We start from the raw sequence: 15,967 nt of genomic DNA on the forward strand, positions 1-15,967 counted from the left end.
TTCGAGTCCCTACTACCTCCTCCTAGTAATCAGGACGAAGAGAAGATTGGCTGGAGAGCCGTAGTCAGTCCGCCCGACCATCCTGTGTCCCAGTATGAGTTCAATGTTCTAGTGGGAGCTGACGGCAAGCGAAACACTCTGGAGGGATTTAAAAGGTTCGTATTGATCTGCCTTTGTGGTAAAGTGATTAAGAGTTTCGACTCACTATTCAAAATTTCTCTCAGAGATTTAGATCTTTGGTGACCCCGTATTTCTTCAAATTAAATTGATTCATTGACAAATGGAGTATGTCGGAAGGATTCTGAAGGCATGTGATGTGTTCCAATCAATAGAAGTGAAGTCTTTTTGGGATATCCATAACTAATTGGCAATATCAATTTAATTATTATGACTCTCTCTCTTAAGAGAATATGTAACTATCGACCTTTTTAGGTCCATTTTCCCCTTTCATACGAAGTAAAATCCCATAGTAAATAGCAATATTTCCCCTTCTACCTGCCTCGGTGGTGTAGTGGTCAAGACGCTCGACTGGCAAACTGGAGGGCGTGGATTCAATCCCAGCCGAGGTATAGAATTTTATCCTCAATATAATTTGAGAATTTCACCACAATAATAGTAATAACCTACTGCTGGAGTAAAGGGGACTTTTCAGTCCTATGCGAGCAGTATAAGGAAAGACTCCTTGGTAATGGTAAATACTTCAATGGGAACTCTTGTTATCCTATAGATTATGTTGAAATATTTGGAGATATCACAGAGAGGAGAGAGGGAACAGAGAACCTTCCAGTCTGAAATCAGAAGAGAGAATGAGCTCTGACAAAAATTTAGGTCTAAAGAAACCTCCCCTTGACCCCCTACTACCAAAATAAGTGTAGGGGGTCAGGGGAATTGAAGAAGTTGAGGAGAGGATTCTCCTACATTTTGACCATTGGTTTTGGAGATATAAGTTGCATTGTCTTCTTTTAAGTTATTCACAGTTGGTTCTAGGTATCCGCGGTTTGTTCGCGGTATTCGCAATGTGTTCGCGGTTTGTTCGCGGTATTCGCAATGTGTTCGCGTTATTCGCAATGTGTTCGCGGTATTTGCAAGTCGTTCGCGGTATCCGCGGTTAGTTCGCGGTATCCGCGTATCCGCGGTTTGTTCGCGGTATTCGCAATGTGTTCGCGTTATTCGCAATGTGTTCGCGGTATTCGCAAGTCGTTCGCGGTATCCGCGGTTAGTTCGCGGTATTCGCAATGTGTTCGCGGTTTGTTCGCGGTATTCGCAATGTGTTCGCGGTATTTGCAAGTCGTTCGCGGTATCCGCGGTTAGTTCGCGGTATTCGCGACTTGTTTGCGGTATTAGCAATTTTGTTCCCGGTATTCACGAATCACGATCGATTTCTCGTCAAAAGTTACATAGGAAATTAAGTAAGCACTATTATTATTATGATTTCCAGGAAAGAGTTCCGGGGTAAGCTGGCCATTGCCATCACGGCCAACTTCATCAACAAGAAAACAGAGGCGGAGTCCGGTATTCACGAATCACGATCGATTTCTCGTCAAAAGTTACATAGGAAATTAAGTAAGCACTATTATTATGATTTCCAGGAAAGAGTTCCGGGGTAAGCTGGCCATTGCCATCACGGCCAACTTCATCAACAAGAAAACAGAGGCGGAGGCTCGCGTGGAAGAGATCAGTGGCGTGGCATTCATTTTCAATCAGAAGTTCTTCAAGGATTTGTACGCGGAGACTGGGATTGATCTGGAGAATATTGTTTACTATAAGGACGATACACATTACTTTGTCATGACGGCGAAGAAGCAGAGTCTGCTTGATAAGGGGGTCATTTTGAATGTAAGTGCATTTTTATTTCAAAATGAATTTTTTAAAAAATTGCAAAAAAAAAAAAAAATGCAAGTAGGTGTAGGAGTGTAAGTACAGGAGGTTTTAGGAAGTCTTGATGACTAAATTCGGTACCACTGGAGGTTCGAGTCCAAGTCAAGTCATAAAATTTACCGTAGTATATGAAACGGGAACCGAGATTTGTGACACGCATTTATGCTTAACATAATTAAAAATCTTTTTTTATTGTTCTATTAAGTCGTGTGATGTTCATACCACTTGTTTCTACTTCTCAGGACTTTGCGGACACAGCCCGTCTCCTCTCGCAAGACAACATCGACAAGGAAGCCCTCAAAGAGTACGCCCGTCAAGCTGCAGATTTCAGCACGGAGTACAATTTGCCTCACTTGGAGTTTGCCGTCAATCATTACGGACAGAGTGATGTGGCCATGTTTGATTTCACATCCATGTACGCCGCGGAAAACGCGTGCCGATTTCTCGAACGAAACGGACATAAGCTTCTCATGACGCTTGTGGGAGATAGCTTGCTTGAGGTAAAAAGAAGAGCTCGAATTTTATTGCCGGAGGTTAAAAAAAGAATATAAATAAATAAATAGTTATAAAATAAACACGTTCGAAGAGTTAAGAAAGACAGGATAGAAGAAAGCCAGCCATTCCGAGAACGAACCTTATCCGTTCAGGATAAAATCCGCCCCGGGTGGGAATTGAACCCGCAGCCTAGCTCTTACAGGGCAGATGCGCTACTCTCCAAGCTAACTAGGCTGGCTGTTAGTCAAGTTTTAATTAATTAATCTGACAATCATGCAATATTTGTTGTCGATATTACGTTATTTCATCATCACTCAAGCAGCCCTTTATTTATTGTACCTAGCTTGTATCTTACTTGTATTTTTTTTACACACTTACGTAAGCTCTTCCACCCAACCACTGATTTCTAAAATATCCTTTTGTCTTACTTATTTCAGCCGTTCTGGCCTACTGGGTCTGGCTGTGCCCGAGGGTTCCTCAGTTCCATGGATGCGTGCTGGGCAATACGAAGCTGGGCCGCTGGCATTCTTAATCCTATCGAGGTATTTATAACGTAACATACAGGTTTCTCCTTAAGTTTGTCGTACGACTTTTGAAACACCCTGTATATTGAGAGATCCGTTTCGTATTAACCTCGGTGGTGTAGTGTTTGATATGAGTAGCGTCATCGGCTATTTAAAACCTGTCAGCGACCTGATTAGATTTTTTGTGACTATTGGGAGTAGTTATCACTGTGGATCGGATCTGGGGATTGGTGGTTAAAATTTATTTATTTATCGTATGTTAAATATGACATGTGACTAAGGGTGTCTCAGCTTGGGCTATTTGAAGTTGGGCTGCTGAGATTTGAGAGTCCTATGCTAAGAACGCCCGAAAATAATTTTACTTTCTAAATTACCTTAGACGGCTTAGACCGTCACAAATTACCTTACATTGTCACCAATTACCTTACATTCACCTTCTAAAGTACCTCACACATACCCACTTTCCCGCAGGTTCTAGCCGAACGGGAATCGATCTACCGTATCCTGGGCCAGACAACGCCGGAAAATCTTCACCGGGACCACGCCTCTTACAGTCTAGATCCGACTACCCGCTATCCCAATCTGAATCAACGCACGGTATTACCGGTACAAGTGAAGGGGCTGTACGATACAGACGATCCGAGTACCCTGGAGTTGTATCTCAAAGCTCCCTCTACGTTGCTGGCACCCGGGGCAGACCAGCCGAAGAAACGGCGTCGACGAGGTATGTACTGCACATTGCTTAGGCTAAAATTTGCGATTTGTTTTTTTTTTTTATTATTTTTTTTACCCAAAATACCATTTAGACATTTGGTGTAGTTTTGACTTACTAAGCAGGCAGCTATGTACATTTGTGGGTATCTGATGCAAGTGGCAATGAGACAGTTTCGCCAGTTATAGCTATTAACTCTTGTCTGCGCAAAACATCAAAACAATCTTGGCGAACATGAAGTTAAGAGACCACAACAGTGCAATAGTCCTTAGTAAAAATATACGCGACACACAAGGGATCAAGAAGAGACCGCCTTAACATAATAAAAGACCAAAAACCCGGGGGTAAATAAACCCTTGTTCCTAAATTCTCCTTCTTCCTTTCCTCCTCCTCTCCTTTCTATTTCAGACCTCCTCCATTCACCACGACGCGGTCTCCGCCAATCAGAATCCTCCATTCGCGCCATCACCTCCCCTCCCCTCTCCCTCTCCTGCTCCCTGGACTCCCTCCATGTGTGTTCTTCCCCCCCTCCTCACTCAAACCGTCCTTCGCTTTCCCCTAACTTTGTCCCTTCCCCTATCCCCCTTCATCGTCATCAGTGTAAATTTCCCTCCAATCAGTATAAATTTCCCTCAAATAGATATAAATATCCTTCCAGTCAGTGCAAATCTCCCTCCAATCAGTGTAAATGTCCCTTCAATCGGTGTAAATCTCCCTTCAATCGGTGTAAATTTCCCTTCCCTCAGTGCAAATATCCCTCCAATCAGAGCAAATCTCCCTCAAATCAGTATAAATCTCCCTCAAATCAGTGTAAATTTCCCTCAAATCAGTGTAAATTTCCCTCAAATCAGTGTGATCCTTCCTCGTTCTCCCCTTCCCTCAACGTTCCAGTTTCTTTTTCTTCCCACTTAAATCGGGCCGCCCCTCCCTCCCCTCAAAAAGATTTGTCCTCGAAAAGATTTGGACCTTCCCTCTCCCCTTGCTTCGATTCTTCCCCTCTCTCGCCTCATCTCGAGGAACCTTCGGTGTCTCACGATGCTTCTACTCCTCTCGCTTTCGATGACCATTCGCCCTCTCCTCCCGGAAATGATTCGCCCTCCCCTCTCTCGCTTTACCAGAGGCCTCCTCTCTGCCCTTATCACGAATCGAAGCCCTCCCCTCCCTACGGGCCAAACTCTTCCCCTATTTATCTTCTCGGCGACGAATCTCCCCCTCTCGGCGACGAATCTCCCCCTCTCTTCAACGAATCTTCCCCCTCCCCTCATTCGTCGCGTCTTGTCCGAGCAATGAACACGACGAAGAAAAGCTCCTTCGAACGGATTCTTCATCAGTTCAAAAACCATTCGTCCGGTTTGGAGACGACCAGAGCCTCCCGGATTCGAAACATCCTGAGCCGCCGATCTTGTCGCGTCGAGGTGAAAAGTTTGGCGCTCAACTTTCAGCACGAGCCGACCACTGGGAGGGGAATGAATCGGGAGAGGGCTTGTGGAAATACCGCGCACGTACGGAACAAAGGAAAAGAGCGGGAATTTGCGCGGAAAAATAGGAAAAGTGGGAATAAATCCGTACGGAAAACGGGGAAGGAACGAGAAACTGTACGGAAAAGTGGAAGTACGAACAAATTTGTACGGAAAGGTAAAAGATATACGAACAAATCGGTACGAAATAGTGGAAGTCCGATGAAAGCTGTACGGAGTAGTGACAATGAATCGCCCGATCGGATTTATGTACGGAATAGCAGAGACCGTAGTAATTCCCAAGATAGCACTGAGAATAGGCGGGGTAGCTCCAGTATGCTTTCCAATACCTGTGATGATAACAACAATCCAGCCTGTGTAGATACGAATACAGGCTGTAACAGGTGGAGGAATGATAATCTTGACTTAGATACAGAGTGTAACAGATCGACGAGTCACTTGGACAAAAGTGCTGATCAGGATTTGGAAGACTTTGACCAATCAGGGCCGAGTCTAGATGACTCTCAAGTGATGAAGTCCAGATGTAAACAACTCTCTGTGGTGAAACCCCAATACAAGAAATTGCATGTAAACAAATCCTATTGTAAACAATTCCCGCGTTCCCAATACAGGTCGTATGTGACCAAAAGCAAACGTAAAGCACTGAGTCCCCAGAGAGTTCAATCCTATGCAACCCCATCCCAATACTTCACCAGTCAATCCACGCAAGACAAATCTGCAAACGTAAAGCACTGAGTCCCCAGAGAGTTCAATCCTATGCAACCCCATCCCAATACTTCACCAGTCAATCCACGCAAGACAAATCAGACCGCGTGAAAGAAATCGAACAGAAAATATTCCATCCTGTAAGACCCGTCCCTGGTTTTCAGTGTTTTCCGAATGATTTGTTTTGATTTTAGAATAACATATCTTTTTCAGCAGCTCTTTTTCGGACCGCGTGAAAGAAATCGAACAGAAAATATTCCATCCTGTAAGACCTGTCCCTGGTTTTCAGTGTTTTCCGAATGATTTGTTTTGATTTTAGAATAACATATCTTTTTCAGCAGCTCTTTTTCGGAAGTTGTGTGTTTTAACATCTGTGTTGAAGTGGACTTGCTTGTTTATACCTTCTTTATACTGCTATCATAGGATACAAAAGTCCCTACTACGGGATATTTATGTATCGACAGACCGCACCTGATTTCAAGGACCGTGTGAAAGAAGTCGAACAGAAAATATTCCATTCTGTAAGACCATCCCTGGGTTTCAGTGTTCATCGTTTTCCGAATTATTTGATTAACACATATTTTTCGGAAGTTGGGTGTTTTAACATTAGTGTTGGAGTGGAATGGCTTGTTTATACCTTCTTTATACTGACTTTTTAGGACTGAAAATTTAACATCTATTTATGTTCCTGAAAATTCAACATTTATTCCCTGTAAGACCACCCCTGGGTTTCAGTGTTCATCGTTTTCCGAATGATTTGAGTAACACATCTTTTTCGGAAGTTGCGTGTTTTAACATTAGTGTTGGACTGAAATGGCTTGTTTATACCTTCTTTATACTGACAGTTTAGGACTGAAAGTTTTACATCTATTTATGTTCCTGAAAATTTAACATTATTTTATTCACGTTATCTGCCGTTTGTACGTGGTATACGCGGTTTGTTTTGTGGTATCCGCTTTTTAACATGTGTTGGAGTGAGATTGCTTTTACTCGTATACTAGCAGCATAGGACTGTTCCTCCATTGTGTTCAAGTATTGAGTGTGAATTTAACATCTGTGTTGGAATTTGAGTGTGAACTAAACTTCGGTGTTGCTATTTAATTAGAGTGAATGTGACCTTTTGGGACTGACGAGTACTCCCTTTAACGGGTAGATTCGAGCTGATAATTACGTTTTCACCCTTTACAACTTGAAGGCTCTAATTATTGACTTTTATATAGTTTTGTTTTATGTCATTGAGTGTGTAGTAGGTATTTATGTGGGAATCTAAGTCTCTAAGTGTTGGAATTTTAGGTTCATCGTTAATTTCTTGTTCATAGGTGTGGTAAATTGCCTGTTTACATCTTGATCGTTACGTGTTTCTATCCCCCCCCCCCTGTGTTAACTCCAGAAATATCAATAATGCCTTTAATATTTTCCCGCCTAACTACCTGTAATAGTGTAGTTTCTATCCAAAGCATTGATCTAAACTTAATTACTTCGAGTGATATTTGTGTTTGTTAGGAACTTTTTTTTAGACAAAGTCTAACCCAGAACTCACGGATCAAGTCAACATCATCGCAAAATATTGGGACGCGATGAGGAAAATGACCCCTGGGTTTCAGTGTTCGTCGTTTTCCGAATTATTTGATTAACACATATTTTTCGGAAGTTGGGTGTTTTAACATTAGTGTTGGAGTGAAATGGCTTGTTTATACCTTCTTTATACTGACAGTTTAGGACTGAAAATTTAACATCTATTTATGTTCCTGAAAATTTAACATTTATTCGCGTTATCTGCCGTTTGTACGTGGTATCCGCGGTTTGTTTTGTGGTATCCGCTTTTTAACAAGTGTTGGAGTGAGGTTGCTTTTACTCGTATACCTACTAGCAGCATAGGACTCTGTTCCTCCATTGTGTTTAAGTATTGAGTGTGAATTTAACATCTGTGAACTAAACTTCCGTGTTGCTATTAGAGTGAATGTGACCTTTTGGGACTGACGAGTACTCCCTTTAACGGGTAGATTCGAGCTGATAATTACGTTTTCACCCTTTACAATTTTTAACATGTTTGTGTTGGAGTGAGATTGCTTTTACTCGTATACTAGCAGCATAGGACTGTTCCTCCATTGTGTTTAAGTATTGAGTGTGAATTTAACATCTGTGTTGGAATTTGAGTGTGAACTAAACTTCCGTGTTGCTATTAGAGTGAATGGAATGTGACCTTTTGGGACTGACGAGTACTCCCTTTAACGGGTAGATTCGAGCTGATAATTACGTTTTCACCCTTTACAACTTGAAGGCTCTAATTATTGACTTTTATATAGTTTTGTTTTATTTCATTGAGTGTGTAGTAGGTATTTATGTGGGAATCTAAGTGTTATTTAGATATTATTGGAATTTCAGGTTCATCGTTAATTTCATGTGCATATGTGTGGTAAATTCCTGTTTACATCTTGATCGTTACGTGTTTCTATCCCCCCCTGTGTTAACTCCAGAAATATCAATAATGCCTTTAATATTTTCCCGCCTAACTACCTCTGGTAGTGTATTTTGTATCCAAAGCATTGATCTAAACTTAATTACTTCGAGTGATATTTGTATTTGTTAGGAACTTTTTTTTTGACAAAGTCTAACCCAGAACTCACGGATCAAGTCAACATCATCGCAAAATATTGGGATGCGATGAGGAAAATGACCTGATAGTCAATTCCCAGCATTTGATACCAACCACTTTAATCTACCATTGTTTTTTTTTTCCTCCCAAATTACTCCATCTTCTGGTTAGAAGTCCAACGTTTGGGCTCTTCTTCTATCATGTAAGTGCGCTTTGCCAAGTCCCTTTAGCAAATTACTTTTCCAATAATAGTTTTGTTTTCTAAAGTTCCTTAACTATTACTTCTTCTAAAGTTCCTCAACTATCATTTTTCTAACTATGTATTTGTCTTCTATCTTATCCCCAGGAAAGGGAGGGATAGTCAATTCCCAGCATTTGATACCAACCACTTTAATCTACCATTGTTTTTTTCCCCTCCCAATTTACTCCATCTTCTGGTTAGAAGTCCAACGTTTGGGCTCTTCTTCTATCATGTAAGTGCTCTTTGCCAAGTCCCTTTAGCAAATTACTTTTTCCAATAATAGTTTTGTTTTCTAAAGATCCTTAACTATTACTTCTTCTAAAGTTCCTCAACTATCATTTTTCTAACTATGTATTTGTCTTCTATCTTATCCCCAGGAAAGGGAGGTGCGCGCGCATTCAGGAATCAAAACAGGAGGTTTGGATGAGGACATTTCTGGACGGGTTCGAAATTTGGAGGAGAAATTCCGGGGAGGTGTCTCGCCGGGAAGGAAACCCAAAGACTTGTATCGAGCTATAGGTGAGTTTTATAAATCTAAAACTATTTGTAATAAAGCTGAGAGCTTCTTCACAATTTTTGTGGATATCAGAGCATTACTAAGAGACTCTACGTCTTAACTATCTGTCACCTCTCTAAATTTTCTTTCTACTCTGGTAATATCGCCATTAGTCGCTACTCGATTTAAACTAGGTAATCAATAAATCAATTGTCCTCACTAGGCGGTTCGAGGGACAGAACGACTAGGAGGAGTTGACACAATAAAGAGTTCTTTGGAAGCAAGGGGTCTGGTTGGCACGGGATTCACATATCCCTCATATACCATCGGAGTGAGTGATCAATAAAGAGTTCTTTGGAAGCAAGGGGTCTGGTTGGCACGGGATTCACATATCCCTCATATACCATCGGAGTGAGTGACTTTGGTAATATCACTATTAGTCGCTACACGATTAAACTAGGTAATCAATAAATCAATTGTCCTCACTAGGCTGTTCGAGGGACAGAACGACTAGGAGGAGTTGACACAATAAAGAGTTCTTTGGAGGCAAGGGGTCTGGTTGGCACGGGATTCACACATCCCTCATATACCATCGGAGTGAGTGAGTGAGGCTGATCAGATAAAAAGAACTGCTCTTATTCTCTCTTCCTCCCGCTTGTCCACAGGCAAAATTGAAAAGACTGACTGGAACGTGAAGGAGATAGAGAAGAAGATTGAAGAGAACAAATATGGCAAGAGTACGAAACCTCACTCGGAACGGGTACCCAAGTGGAGTAAACAGCAGTTTGAAGACAAGTTCTCGGCAGTCGAACGGAAACTTCGTAAGAAAGGTAAGTAAAACTTTTGAAATTATTTGAGAAAGAAGAATTTTTCTGTAACTAAAACGCCAAGTTTGTATGCTAAAATTAAACCTTTCCAAGAAACCAGCAAAATTATTAACGATTTAAGCGATTGCTAAACCGATCTGAGACCCCTGATATTACTCTGAACGATAGTGAGGAGTCTTTGCTAGACGACACGAAGTCCTTTCAAGCGAGATGTACGACTATACACAAGTCTCCGAGTATTAAGTCTAGGAGGAAGAGTGTACCACAGGGAGTTGAAGATATACTAATTATTACTACCTTGCTGCCCTGAATCTTCAGTAAAATGCGGATGACGCCGATAAGTAGGAAAAGGCTAGAAACAAGAATTTTATTACTGAAGAAAGCAGATCTCCATCACTTTTTCACGGAGATATGAAATGATAGATGGTCTCAAATTTTTCTCACACACTGTATACATACTCTCCTCGAAGCTCGAACTCCAATGACCTTGAGATTGAAACTGGTTCTGTGTGCTCCCCTTCTATATGCAACATTGAATATTTATATACGGTATTCTTTCCATTCCCTTTCGCCAACGTTCATATCACGTTGAATACACCAGTTCTCGTCCGATCACTGAAGTTAAGCAACGTTGAGCGTGGATAGTACTTGGATATGTAATTATTCGACTTCAATGATTTCAATAGGTTTGTTACCTCCGAGAGTTTTCAGGAAAAGAACTTGATAGGGAATATAAGTATTTTTTACATTATTTACTACTGCTCGAAGAAGGCTAACCATACTCCGGAAGGACCGGAAGTAAGTGAAACTGTCAAATCAATGAGTACAAAAATTCACGTCTATGTAGGGTTTGCAACTCTCGACTCCCCAACAAGTGAGGGCTTGAATCACTGGGTCACCAAGAGGGCGGAATGGACTAAACTCCAAAGCTTCTTTACTGACAGTTCTCCAAAAGAAAATTCAAACACCCAAGGTACACAAAGTGATGGGTTCTGATTTATTTCTCGTTTCACATCAAGATGAGATTGTTAACAATGATTACATCTACATTATATCCTCTGATAGTAAAAACAATATCCGTGTGATCCATAGCAACAAAAATGATGATGTAGGTGCAATTTTCTCATCACATCATCGATCCCATCATGATCCGCGAAGAAGAAGAAGATGCAAGAAACCGCATCAAACTGCATGAGTATAAGTATACATATGTACAAGTATAAATATAAGTAGTGCTTATATCGAGCGGGGAACTTCTGTAGTTAATATGCACTTGCAGTACACTCGTATCGTATATAACTTCCTGCAGAAAATATTCGCTGAAATGCAGATGCACAAATGAGGAATGTTGAGCTCGGAATATAATATTAGAGGCAAAAACAAAAACTTCAATTCTTACTTTATTTAGACCTAAATTGCTAGATTCTTTATTAGAAATCTAGAATTTATCAGAATCTCATGTGAATAATTAGACTACTTCCTAACTGAACTTGAGAGCCAATACATGAAATTGAGAACTCAAAGAACATTGAACCACACACCAATCTACATAACAAATCGGCGAAGATAATCTGAAACTCAATTAACATATTCATATGCAAATTGAAACAAGATAAGTTCCTATCGTACACAGAACACGTTTAAAACAATTAGCTTCAAGATATGAACATTGAAGATGTTGTAAACCAAGTGCACGGTGAAATTTTTCTTTGTTTCTAAGTGTGTATAAAGAGATGGGCTAGATAGCATGTTATCAACCTACATCAATCCACGGCATGTGAGTGATCGATAATAAAAAACTTCTATTGGCAAGTCATCAACAGAGGGCATCCATCACAAAATGTTCGTCCAGAAACCGTAGTATACCGGGTGACTCCTGTTTGTCTACACTTGGATTTTGACTTGGATGATTTTTGTTAATTTTATCATCCTCGCTTTTCTGCTTGCCAAAAGACACATATACAAGAAAATCACCATTTGAGATTGGTTGCCGATTTGCCAAAATATTCCAACTCTATAGCTCTAATCGTGTCTTTTCTTCATATAATATAACTTCATGTTGGCAATTTGTTCCAGTGGATTTTAAGGGTTGATATATTGAGGAGTGTCTTGAGAGCCTATTTTTCCTTCTTATTAAATTTCAAATTTTGGTTATCCCCATAATACATGGGCGGATAAAGTTTCATTTATTTATTTATTTACACTGGAAGTATCAAGGCCATACGTAGGTCGAGGAAATCATTATTTAAGGTTGATTATTATTGATCAGGAAAATATCTTTGTATGTTACTTAGATTTATAACACTATCTGTTGTTGACGCACTTCAATACTCGTAATAATAAAGTAGTAATACATCTAAGAAGATGATGGGAACACCCTGTATACGAACGAGGTCCGACCTACCTCGTTCGCTACGTGTTATCTGGTATTTAGGCCAAACACCAAAACACAATACACGGAGACATTACAAGTGATTTTTCAGACGAGTGAAATTGAAATTATACTGGTTGATGCTCGACGAGAGAATTTTCATACCAAGAAAGACAGTGAGTAAAAAACTCCGACATATCTGGCCTGACGATGACGAAAGCTTCGTTATTTTTACTTTCCTTACTTAATCTGCTTCTTCTTTTTCTTCGCCTTTTCCCTGTACAGACAAGGGTCGGCGTTTTCCGTCAGCCTCTCAATCAGCCCTAACTAGGGTGATTGCTTTGGGCTGACATTTGGTTATGGCTCCAAATTTTACTAGCGGATGCCGATGCCCTTCGCACTCAACCTTTGCTATTTCTTTAGCAAGGGGAATACTCCCTGTTTAAAGTCCCCCAGCCAGACTAATCTAAGGAGTAGGGTCTACTTCCTATTAAGGAAGGATGAACTATGTATAGGTACAATTTACATTTGGTCAGCCTTTGTTTCGTTCAAGGATAGCTTTTGTTTAGGTCAAGATAGCCTTTGTTTCCACTCACTGCTGCCAAAGGGTAATCTTTCCGTCACTGTCTTAACAACTCGACGTTACACGTTATACACCACTACCAGTCAGATCACGTTCCTGTCACACCTTTAGCTTTCGTTGCGCCTGAATGCCTAACTCCAGGAACATTATGATATCCGGGCCTCATGAGGGGGGGTCCGTGAGCTTCTGTACTACCAGTATAATAATATGCTATTCTGTTTAGTCACCAGGAAAGCTATTCATTATTCATCCGAGAAGACAAACCTACTTGATGATTACGGAACCAGGAACCAGGCCTTCAACTGCTTCAACAATTTCACTCCTTCGCCATACGCCATACATCAGTGATGACGATTACTCGATGAGGCTATTTTTTCGCTCTCTCCAAATGTGCCCTAGATTTGGGGTTTCAAATTTGTGTCATTTTCTCAGGGAATTTTCAAATTTTCGTGTGAAATATTTGAGATATATCTGTTGTATTCGTATGTTTGGGTCAAATTTTCTAACCAACTTTTCCTTCCTTTTGGTGGATTGACTTGAAACTTGAACAAAGCCATCTTTTTAGGTTTAGCAAAATAATCCCTCTTGAAACACCAATCATTTTTATTGTTTTTTAAAGACCACTCCTAGTCTGTGGAGCCCTGGCCAGGAGATATGAATAATCATGGGCGTTTTTCTAGAAGAAACATCAGCAGTGGTAGAAAATTGCATAAATTGTGAACGAAAGAATTTGAGAATTATTCATAGGATGATTAACCAGGTGGAGCTGTAGGTGAAAATAAATTGCTTATGCTAGAGCGACAACGTACGTAAATCCGAAATAGCGCGACAGCGAGCAGATTTCCAATCAAAACAGATTTCAGAAGGGAAACAAATGATGAAAATAAAATACTCAAACTCGAGTAGAGCACCTGTATTCGAAATTAAGAGGCATGATAGCTTTCTCATGTTAATCCTTTCCTTGTTAATGAAAACTTTGAAAAATGCCTAAAGTACTGGCTTATATCGTAGATTCCACCCCCGCAGCCCAAGTTTATTCACATCAATTGACCCAATAGATGCTCCGAGGCGAAACCTTTCGCCCCCAAAAAGTACGTACATTACTGGGCAAAAGTTGGGTTTTTACTTGCGACAAATTCATTGGGATTTTACTCTGGACTTTGGTAGAAGCTTCACCCATCTTTTAGGGCTGTTGTCCCTACACCCAAGCCTCTGAGTGATCCTTTTGTGTATGGAGTTAACCAGTCAATTACTCTGGACTTCTGCAATGTCCATTGTGCCCTCCACTCACGCTCAGACTGCCTAGTTCTGACAGACCTAGGTCTCAAGCTTTTGCCGCCACAGACCAACCAGTATAATTTCAATTTCACTCGTCTGAAAAATCACTTGTAATGTCTCCGTGTATTGTGTTTTGGTGTTTGGCCTAAATACCAGATAACACGTAGCGAACGAGGTAGGTCGGACCTCGTTCGTATACAGGGTGTTCCCATCATCTTCTTAGATGTATTACTACTTTATTATTACGAGTATTGAAGTGCGTCAACAACAGATAGTGTTACAAACTTACAAATCTAAGTTTAGTAACATACAAAGATATTTTCCTGATCGATAATAATCAATCTTAAATAATGATTTTCTCGACTTACGTATGGCCTTGATACTTCCAGTGTAAATAAATAAATAAATGAAACTTTATCCGCCCATGTATTATGGGGATAACCAAAATTTGAAATTTAATAAGAAGGAAAAATAGGCTCTCAAGACACTCCTCAATATATCAACCCTTAAAATCCACTGGAACAAATTGCCAACATGAAGTTATATTATATGAAGAAAAGACACGATTAGAGCTATAGAGTTGGAATATTTTGGCAAATCGGCAACCAATCTCAAATGGTGATTTTCTTGTATATGTGTCTTTTGGCAAGCAGAAAAGCGAGGATGATAAAATTAACAAAAATCATCCAAGTCAAAATCCAAGTGTAGACAAACAGGAGTCACCCGGTATACTACGGTTTCTGGACGAACATTTTGTGATGGAAGTATTGTGGAGGGAGATAAGTTCAAGTTAGTGGATGTAGTGTAAATTTCAAGAGATCAAAAAAAAGGCATCAAAAATTGTCATTCAATATTCAGTTACTCCTAGAACTTACTAAAAAGGAAACAAACGTTCAGATATATATTCCTGAACACTAAAGGACTTCATACTTTAAGTTTGATCAAAATCGGCAACAAAAAGTTTACCTGGTACATAATCTAGGTTATGAAACAACAGGATTGAATGCAAAATTGTCGAATTCCAAGAGAGAATTATTATTGGAACTCTTTGAGAATTCACTTTGGTCCATCAAAACAGGTTCCTCCTGTGTTCCATTTCTATCCTATGCTCCAATGGAGCATTGCTTCATTCCCAATGCCCCATCAAAACCATCCTACTTTGATCCAAATGTTCACTCTTATCAAAACTTTAGTCAATCAAACTTTGCAGAGAGGTTCTTTATAAATTGTAGATCAAAAGTCTCCTTGGGACCATTTTCGAGAAATGTATGACTCTACCGTTTTGACTAAATTTGCTAATTCTTTCTCTCTTCTTTGTGAGTACTAAGCTGTTTCTTTTTCTTCCCAGCTCGGACGAGGACGACGAAACAGCAGATTGACATTGAAGTGGTAATGTTCCACTTTTATCACAGTAAAAATATTTGATTTAATCAAATACCTCATACCCCTCTCTCTCTCTTTTCCTCCACAGGCTGCCCTAGTGAAGGAAGAGCAGAGTGAGAGAGACGGAACACCGGAGAGGATAGAGATAGAAGTAGACGGAGATGAAGTGCCTTCTGTGATGGATGAGGATGAGTGGACAGATAGAAACTTCGGAGCTTCGTGTGCTGAGAATAGTGGAGATTCCAGTGAAGAGAGGTAAGTACTAAGTATTGTGGAGGGAGATAAGATCAAGTTAGTGGATGTAGTGTACATTTCAAGAGATCAAAAAAAGGCATCAAAAATTGTCATTCAGTATTCAGTTACTCCTAAAACTTACTAAAAAGGAAACAAACGTTCAGAT

At 40.3% G+C, this 15,967-nt stretch overlaps 1 protein-coding gene across 1 annotated transcript in view; it reads left to right on the forward strand.

Annotated features, from left to right (window-relative positions):
- Nucleotides 1–3: 3 nt before the first annotated feature.
- Nucleotides 4–15,967, forward strand: part of LOC103513125 — a gene marked incomplete at its 5' end in the record, with an annotated part of 42,287 nt that continues 26,323 nt past the window's right edge. The window contains 11 exon segments of the mRNA XM_026826420.1: nt 4–155; nt 1,590–1,836; nt 2,121–2,378; nt 2,811–2,915; nt 3,369–3,621; nt 4,018–5,815; nt 6,006–6,057; nt 9,007–9,148; nt 9,791–9,955; nt 10,897–11,060; nt 15,656–15,822. Of these exon segments, the coding sequence (XP_026682221.1) occupies nt 4–155; nt 1,590–1,836; nt 2,121–2,378; nt 2,811–2,915; nt 3,369–3,621; nt 4,018–5,815; nt 6,006–6,057; nt 9,007–9,148; nt 9,791–9,955; nt 10,897–11,060; nt 15,656–15,822 (3,503 nt within the window).

Source organism: Diaphorina citri, unplaced genomic scaffold, assembly GCF_000475195.1.
Source record: "Diaphorina citri unplaced genomic scaffold, Diaci psyllid genome assembly version 1.1 scaffold928, whole genome shotgun sequence".
NCBI lineage: Eukaryota > Metazoa > Arthropoda > Insecta > Hemiptera > Psyllidae > Diaphorina > Diaphorina citri.